Source organism: Nicotiana tomentosiformis, chromosome 12, assembly GCF_000390325.3.
Source record: "Nicotiana tomentosiformis chromosome 12, ASM39032v3, whole genome shotgun sequence".
Lineage (NCBI taxonomy): Eukaryota > Viridiplantae > Streptophyta > Magnoliopsida > Solanales > Solanaceae > Nicotiana > Nicotiana tomentosiformis.
Genome location: NC_090823.1, coordinates 79447581 through 79457022, shown reverse-complemented (window position 1 = coordinate 79457022; position 9442 = coordinate 79447581). Strand labels below are relative to the sequence as shown.

Genomic DNA, 9442 nt, shown 5'->3' with positions numbered 1-9442 from the left:
GTAAACAATTAGAAGAAAAAAAAATGCAACTTCTAAGGCGTGACGTAATTCAACAAGTTACGCCTGTTAAATTCTTCTTACGAGAGACTCTTGGCATTCTTATTGATATCTCCACTATTATATGGTTCTCCCTCTTATGCATTAACCTGAAAAATAATCAACTCCTGTCGATGCCGATATTTGGTACCGACGAACTCAAAACTTTCATTCTCTTCAGCAAACTTCAGCTGAACCAAAATACTAAAAAAGTATAAAATAAAATAAAAATAAACAAAAGTAAAATGCTAGAAGTGTTTCTTCTTTAAAATAAACTTGGTATTGAAAGACATCACTGACATTATAAAGAGCAACTCTAGGAATGACTTGTTTATCACTCATCTACTAGGTTTGGACTCGTAGATGTTTGCAGCAAAACTGTACACAGAAAGCTCAACTGTTCAGAAGGGCCTAAATGTTTAGAAGGATAGCATCATTTTTACCAGCTAAATGCATACCCTAGATACACGCAAAGTACCAAAGTGAAGTAAATAGCAGCATTAACTCAAAGGCGTCCTCTAAGGGACAGCATGCTATATCGTGTTTCTGATCAGCAGTAGGCTGCAGATTGGCAGGTTTCTAGGTTGGCAAGCTTACGAAGAAAGGGTGCAAATCTCATATCCGAATGGGAGAAAAAAGGAAGAGCTTTATAAGGCACAACCAAAGTTCCGCGTTTTTGGGCTCGATGATAGCGTAGCCCAAGGGACAAATCTGTGAGATATGTTGGGCCAAAGAAGACAATACATGACATGGGTTTGGTCATGACAATAATTTCGCCCTTTGAGATTTTTAGATGGCTGAATTTAAAATTATTTCAGTGTGGCTAAAAGCAAATTTAATTTGTATCAACAGAGTGGATAAGAGCTAAAAGAAAAACTTGGTTCCCACATCTCCAACGCAAAAGAAGAGCGTCCAGTTAGTGGAAGCCCGGGAACAACAGATTTTGCAGTTCTAAATGAAAGAAACTGACATCCTTTTTGAACTGATACAGACAGCTACATAGATTTCAAAGAACCTAACACCTAGTGAAAAGTTCTAATTTTAGTATTAACAGACCATGTTACAAGTTAAATATGTAGAAGAAGCAGTACTGGTGTAAAAGATGGATAAGACAATGGAGCCGATTCAGGAAGTGTGTTGACTTTTTGCACTTGGTGGCAGCATTTTACTAGAATCATCTGATGAGGTTGATTTGTCACTAGATTTGCTAGCGGCTTCATCAATCCCCTCTTCTGTATTCATTTTTCTCTTCTTTGCTGCAGATTCAGAATTATCTTTTCCAGTTTCCCGGCTTTCCTCTTTCTGCCCGTCTTGCCCACTCTTTTTCTCTTTCTCTTTCTCTTTCTCTTTCTCTGGTTGAGGTCCAAAATCCGACACAAATAATGGTGGTTCTCTTCCACTCAACCGACAGAATACTTGTTCAACAGTTTCACTTATTTCCTTCCCTATCCCATTGTTATCCAAAATAAGCTCCCAAACTGATTTAGAAGCTTTCTCAAGCACTGAAGTCCTACAGGAAAAATAGGGCAAGCAGAGATAAAAAACCAAATAAAGGCAACCAAAAAGAAAGACGATTTCATGAGACAAGCACTTATTCTTTGCCTCCTAATCTTAACATTGACTCAACTGAGAACAGTGACCATCTGTTTTCAGCAAGGTCTGAAGCATTTAAAATAGGAAAAAAGGCATTGACACACTGATTTTCTGCAGCTGAAAATTGGTAGATTCTCAAATGAGATGACGTAGGTAAGATGCTGTGGGCATAATTTTAGAATATATTAAGCAAAGCAGAAGCAAGCACGTAGGAATTTTCAGCATCACATCCTAAGCAGGGTGCATGAGCATCTACAAGTCCTGGTAAAAACTATAGGAGCAGAATAGATCTGACAAACTTGGATATTGGACAAGATTCAGTTTCCTACCAGTACCAAATATTCTGGCAACAATGGACAACGTTGATTAAGATCATAGAATTTTCAAGCTCTAATTATAAAGCACCAGAATCTCCAACAGCCCACAGCAGACGTCTAATATCAAGATCCCAAATCCATCTATTTAAAAACTTCAATACTACAGCACAAATACAACCAATCAAACACTTAACTGAGATGTAACACAAGGTCAAGGGACTTCCTTGAAGTGCCTTTTTGCTCTTCCTCTAGATTTATATTTTGATCATTTTTTAATCTTCCTATAGATTAATGCACAATAAACCCACAATGACATGTACTAATGTAGATATTTCTGACCCTCAACCAAAATAGTGTACAACAAAAAGTATGCACCAATCCCAAGCTAGTTGGGCTCAGATTTATGAATCCTCAATCTCAATACCCCGTACTTGAGGATTGTCTCAACCAAAATAGTATAAGTAAAACAAATACTCATTGATTTCCAGGTTTCATCCTAAACCTAATCGGACACACCCGGAACTAACCGACCATACACAAGGGGAGAAACTTGATCAGACACATTACTTACTATATGGACCACATATTATAAGTATAATAAGATATATTTTTCCCCTAATATAATTCAATTCAATCTTCTAAGAAGATTATGCAAGCCAGTCAAAACCCCAAGTTTTTATGTGAGCAAACGTAGTGAAAGTCAAGAAATCATCAGTTTAACTGGTTAAGCCATCTAATGGTAAGTACTTCTTTCAGCATGCTTGACTTGACTTTCAAATTTAGGTTTACAAACTATATTTCAGGGCTGTGTTGAAAGTCGACAATCAATGCAATTCAATGTCAGAATGTTTTGAGATCTTTCTATTTGTTAAGATTAATCGTACAGAATATTCTTACTTTCTTGCACAATTAGGAATCTCCTATTTAGATAATTCGTTTCATTTAATAACTCTCCTTGATTAATGTAGTCTAAGCTTTCCTATTATCAACTAATCTGAACTCCTCTCTTAATTTAGGACCAGTTTGGTCAAACTTTCAAAATTTACTTATTGTTAAATAACTTTTTGATAAAGAACTTATTCTTAAGTGAATTCTTTTCAAATAGTATTCAAAGAAATACTTCAGGAGAATAGCAGTTTGTATTTTGCCAAATCATCTGAGAAGTGCTTTTACCAACAATTTGTGTTAGGCCAATCTTTCAAAAAGGTTTTTTGAATGTCAAAATTTTTACAAACAAAAGAACATGAAAAGATTCACTTTACCATTATTGTTATTTAAAGAAATAACAATTTTATATATTCATTAGGAGAGACTTTAGTTGAGGTTGTTTTAATTTATCACAGATGAGTCAACTTAAGGAGTGATAGTTTGAACAATATAAATTTCTAATAAGGGTTTTTTATTCCAAATAAAATACTTTTCTGCTTTGAAGGAGAAGCTACATGTTTTTCCTTCTTGGAGTAGAAAAATTGTTTCGACTATTACTCATAATCACTTATCTTTTCCAAGGACAAACACCTTGAATCTTCAAAAATGGTATTTTTTTAGCTGTCAAGGCTTTGGTTCAACAGTAAGGAAGTAACAGAGCGAGATGTTTTGTGAACACTTCCCGAGTTCGAACCTTCTTCATGACCAAATTCTGATGTTTAAGTGAGAATAGGGCAAAACGGGCGGGTTGCCCCTGCTCTCTCGACAGAACCTGTGCGCCAACTAGGGAGCAGCCAAATAACCCACAGGGGATTTCCCAGTTATAAACAAAGGTATTTCAAATAAAATCATTTCAAATTTTCCAAAACCTTGGTCAACCAGTCGATCAAATATAAGAGTTTTCTCTTTCACTTCTCTTTTTGCATGGCCTCAAAACCTCTGTGATCTAGGTACAGACTTAAGTAGTTTCCGCATGCAAGCAGGTGGCTTTATGACTTGTCCAACTAAAGCTTCTCATTCTTAATTTTACTACTCTCATGTCTTTGGATGGCCATTCAAATGACACAACTCCTTTCCAAATGTTCGTTCTGGCATCACCGTTCACAATTATGGCCATTGTTTCCATAGGATGTGTCATGTACTGACACATCAATTTTGCAACAGATAACATGTCATGTCAGTATTTTACTGCTAGCCTATTTAAGTTAGTAGTATGCCAGTATATGTTTATTCACTTTTCAAGTCAACAATCCATACTTGTCCAATCAACCATGTTGGCGGTCCAACAACATATCTCTGCCAATCAGTGTCACATCGCCGTCAAGCGGCACCTCAATATTCACCAAGCACCATCTCGCCATGCAATCAACAATCACAACATTTCCGGTCAGCTATTCCATCATTATCCAATCACCAATAGTAGGTCATCAAACAGTTACTTTCTCCGCATGCTCGACTGACTTCTAGTTTTAATTTACAAGCTCACATAGTTTCACTACCCTGAATTTTAGGAGGCATACTGAAAGTCAAGAGAATTAATGCAGTCATATAATAAGATGTTCTAGATTTTTGTAAGTGTTAAGTTAATAGATATAATATTTTTCTAATTCTATCACAATTAACAAACTCACATATCAGATAGTTTTTCTTATTTGGTAACTCCTCATTTCACGTAGTCTAAACTCTTTTTTTTTTTTTTTGTAATCTAAACTCCTTTATGTTGTTCATGTAATGCAATATAAGAATTTTCTCCCTCCATTTCTCTTTTGACAAATAAGCATGCATATGTCAGAAACTTTAAAGTCATCACATAAGCTTTTTTCTCAACCAGAATCAAATGTTAAGCTACTAAGAATCATCCAACAATTTTCCATTGATTCCTTGGTTGATAAAGGCTGGAGAGAGATACTATATGCTAGACAACTTCAGTAGCTTATAAGCAATGCACAAGTCCCAAACAGAAGGGGTCGGGGGCAGAAGCTCTTTTTAGTGAAACCAATTGAGTCCTACAGGCTATCAACAAACATTATATCTAGACTTTCATTTCCCTTTTGTTGGTACCCAATAGAAAACTGATGGTTTGTGTATTACAGTAAGAAAGCTGCAGAGAAAAGAAAAGAAAAAGTAAAAAAGAGGGGTGAGTCCACTAACTAAGTGAGTAGTTACCCAATCAAAAGCCCGACTGGGGACATGCTACTTCAAAAATACACATAATTAAGTACAATAGCTATTACATGTATATTTATAATACTCTCAATGTTGCTCACGCCCCCAGGTCTTGGTCTAGTGAAAAGAGTGCAGCAAGTGTGTGGTGGGTTATGCACACGTCACGGGGTCGAACCATACTGCAAATAAAAGCCTGGTATTTAAGTGGAGAACAATAGAGGGGATGACCCATTATCTATCGAGTTTTGAACAATGCACCACGAGCCCTCGAGGATTTCTAGGTTATGCACAAAGGAAGAAAAAAAAAGCTCGCTCACTGGTAGCACAGAACTATGGCTCGTTATGTGTCTTTTAACCAAGTAACTACTTCCCTAACCCCAAGAGGTTGCAGACCTTGGTACGCTGCCAACCCTATTAGGTTGTGGATACAAACAAGCTCCACCAGACGAGTGAGCAATACAATTCAAATACATACTCTCATCATATCACAAGTACAGGCTCAAGCCTTAGCTAGATACGGATCTGACACTTACCCATACGTATTGAAAAGTATCGGATTCTGTATCTGGCGAAGGCATGAGCTTGTACTTGTGGTACAAAATAAGAGTACGTATCTAAACGAAAACACAAACAGATTGACTTGCTCATCCGTATGATGGAGCTTATTTGTATTCAGCCAGTTTGGACATTCGGGTTGGTAGCATACTAGGGTCCCTATCTGCTCAGGGATTAGAGGCGTTGTTACTTGGTTAAAAGACCATAATGAATCATAGTTCTATTTTACGAGTGAACACTAATGAGAGTATCACTAATGTACTTGTAATAGCTATTGTACATAGTTATGTGCTTTACTTGTATTTTTGAAATAGCATATCCCTGATCCAATGATTAGGTAACGACTCATTAAGCCGGTGAACTCACCCCCCTCTTTTAGTTTTTCTTTTCATTTGTTTAGACAAAGACATAGGCGAGGCAATTGAGAATTATAGGCACACTTAGAAGATGTCCTTCTGTGAGCTCATGTTGCTTCGTGGAGACTCTTTGATTATTTTGTTTATTAGCATTATGTAAAGATTGATTCTAGAGTTATGCCCCATGTACTCTAAAGTTTAATGGTTTTGACCCTTTGAGGCAGAATAACATTGGTAACGTTACTTGATATTTTGGTGTTGACACTAATTATGATTGTTGTGCTTTTTAGAAGGATATTTCTGATTGTTATGTTGGAAAATCATATCCTTAGCTGATATACCAGATAGCCCTAGAAATAGGGGAGACTCTATTTGTTTTAGGTGTTGAATGAATAGCCTAGAAGACTTGCTTAGGGTTTACTCCCTAGTTGTCGGGTCGTAACAAATATATTGAGGATTTAACAAGTCCAAATTCCCAAAAGTCCTAATAAAATGATTCTTTCAATTTCAGTTCGTATTGTCGAATTGAACTTGTTGGGATAATGCAGAAGTCAAAACAGAAAAAATAACAAACTTACTCAAGTTCTTGCCGGAGTGCATCAAATAGCTCTCTTTTGGTCTGCTTTTCAGCACCAGGGGTGTTAAGAACCCTGCTTTGTTCAACCATTTTTATGGTGGTATTTTTGAGTTCTTCCTATAATATCACAGAATATATATCAATGTAATGACAACATAGAAATAAGGGGCTGATGCATGTTTACGCGCAATACATACATTAGCTTTGAGGTGAGTAATGATTTTCAACCTCATGGAATCGATTGTGCCGTCGTTCATCAAAGTCCCCATTACATCTTCTGGAGTTATCACTGACGATGACGACGGTGATGATTCCATCCTTAATCTCCTGTTCAATTTATCTAGAATCAGCTAACTACATATAATACCACTAACAAATTAGAAAAAATTGATATGTTACGAACAAATAGCAAGTGACTGAGATAGATCGATGAACAGAGAGATCGGAGAAGAAGTGGTCTGAGTGGTTGTTTTTTACTTTGTTTTTCGTCACCTCGCTGTTGAGCCCTACAACTCCTTCTCCGGTCAACTGCTCTTCCTCTTACTTTCTGGCTTTTATCAAACCGTTTGGACATAGATGATATTTGTAAATATTTAAATTTAATTGTAAATATATTATTTTGAAGGAATATTCTACTTCAATTTGGAATAGTGTATGTATAATTTTAACCACAAGTCGTTGAAACACCAATTTAAGCAACAAATTAGAAAGATGTTTTAGTTTTTCGTGTAAAGTTTGAAAAGTTTTGATATTTATTACTATCAAATTTTGGTGTATAAATTCATTTTTCTTGTTTTTAAAGAATTACATCGAATCATCAATCATTCAAATATTATTGTGCAAATATGTTTGTCCAAATTTATAGCCTATTTGGCCCAGCAGAAGAATAAGTATTTTTTACAAAAGTACTTTTGAATTATTTTTGAATAAAAATACTTTTAGAGAGAACCAGTTTGTGTTTGGCTAATCACTCTCAAAAATATTTTTGAGTAATAATTTGTGTTTAGCAAGCTTTTCAAAAATTGCATTTAAGTATCAAATTACGAATAAGGACATTAATATATTTACTTAATAGTTGATATTATAAGTAAATAAATAATCTAAAAATTTTGTTATTAAAGAGAATAATTAATTTTTTTCATTTTATTTAAGTAAAATATGAAAATAAAATTAAAAAGTACTTTTATTCTTTTATTATGATTTAAATATATTAAAAATCATTCAACAAAAATTAAGAGCATTCACCCCGAAAGCCATTATATATTAGAAAGTTATCCTAAAAATAAGAAGAAATACTTATACATTAATATACTAAGTATTAGGTTTAAAATAAGTGAGGTTATTTTGGTATGTATTATATTTTGTTAAGGGTATTATTGATAAGAAAAAAAGTCAAAACTATTTCTGTTTCTGCTTTTGGGAAGAATCTACTTTTCTTTGCTTCACAGAAACTGTTTCTGCTTCTTCCCAAAAGCATTTTTTTTCCCCAAAAAAAGCTTGGCCAAACACCTTAAGTTGATAAAAAAAAAAGTACTTTTTGGGGAAAAAACGCTTTTACCTTTGGAGAAGCTTGGCCAAAAAAGATATTATTCTTCAACTTAAATAAAACTTTAGTGGAATTGTGATTACAAAAATAACTATTTGCAAGTTATATCCAAGCATCGATTTTCCCGTAAAAGGTTCGAGATTTCCCTTAAAAGGAGATCTTTTACACGAATAATAGATTAGATTCACTATTTTTTTAGCCGGTATTTATACATATATTATATATATATATATATATATATATATATATATATATATATATATATATATATATTCACCGGCTATTTTTAATTTAAGCGATTAAGTGAACATCTATTTAGGTTAATTCTTCTAAGAAAAATTGGTTAGGTGACTTTTCCCAACTGAAAGTTAATGTTAGATGAGAAAAAGAAGATTAAATTTAGGGAAATTATTTAACTCTACACACACACACACACACACACACACACACACACATATATATATATATATATATATATATATATATATATATAATATGCAGCGCGTAACATCGCTAGCTAGGCAAGTCAACACAATAAATAATATGCAAAGAAAAGCATTAAATAACCAACAACTGAACAAATAACATAACTTGAAGCAACTTTGTGATAACATAATAAGTTCTAAAACCAATAACTAACGTAAAACCACCCAATGGTTTGGTGTCACAAGTACATGAGCTTCTAGATCCAACTAAATACAAGGTTCTGAAAGAAATGTAACACTGCCCGAATAAAGTGGAAATAATACAATAGAGGTAAGATAATGACTCAAGACCTGCGGACGGGATGCAGCTCTACCTCAAATCACCAAAGCAATATTTGTTGAGCACCTCTCGGGGCTACGTTGTTACTGATATCAGGATCTGCACAAGAAGTGCAGAAGTATATTATGAGTACAACCGACCCTATATACTCCGTAAGTGTCGAGTCTAATCATGACAAGGCTAAGATAAGACATTTACAATAAACCTATACAGTTATATATATATATATATATATATATATATATATATATATATATATATATATATATATATATATATATATAGACGGAAATAGTAAATAAAGAATCATGTAGTAAACCTCTTTCCAAAACGAGCAAAAAAACTACCAAGTCAAAATTTACATTTCCAAATATCAAGTAAAACAATGAAATCAATAAATTTGCACGGCATCATCCTTCGTACTTTTACTCTTATCCTCATACTTTTACTCTCATACTTACATGATCATAATAAAAAATTATGTGCATGACATCACCCTTTATGATTTTACCTCTCATGATAAATAAGCATGTACACGGCATCACCCTTCGTGATTTTATCCTCACATTCACTCAATCAATAATATTAATATGCAAATAAGGTA

At 34.2% G+C, this 9442-nt stretch overlaps 1 protein-coding gene across 1 annotated transcript; it reads right to left on the bottom strand.

Moving 5' to 3' along the window:
- Window positions 1-901: 901 nt before the first annotated feature.
- Window positions 902-7110, bottom strand: LOC104120155 (uncharacterized). The gene is made up of 4 exons (XM_009631878.3): window positions 7005-7110; window positions 6725-6854; window positions 6529-6644; window positions 902-1546 (listed from the first exon to the last, which is right to left on the bottom strand). Exons 2-4 carry the CDS (start codon window positions 6842-6844, stop codon window positions 1162-1164), a joined length of 621 nt encoding a protein of 206 aa, XP_009630173.1. The 5' UTR covers window positions 6845-6854; window positions 7005-7110; the 3' UTR covers window positions 902-1161.
- Window positions 7111-9442: the final 2332 nt, after the last annotated feature.

What these genes read in the sequence shown, in the direction of transcription:
- LOC104120155 (XM_009631878.3), bottom strand. Translation starts at nt 6,844, where the DNA reads ATGGAATCATCACCGTCGTCATCGTCAGTGATAACTCCAGAAGATGTA. An exon ending in TTACTCACCTCAAAGCTAAT is followed by an intron (nt 6,645 to 6,724) that starts GTATGTATTGCG and finishes GTGATATTATAG; the next exon opens with GAAGAACTCAAAAATACCAC. An exon ending in GCACTCCGGCAAGAACTTGA is followed by an intron (nt 1,547 to 6,528) that starts GTAAGTTTGTTA and finishes TTTTTCCTGTAG; the next exon opens with GACTTCAGTGCTTGAGAAAG.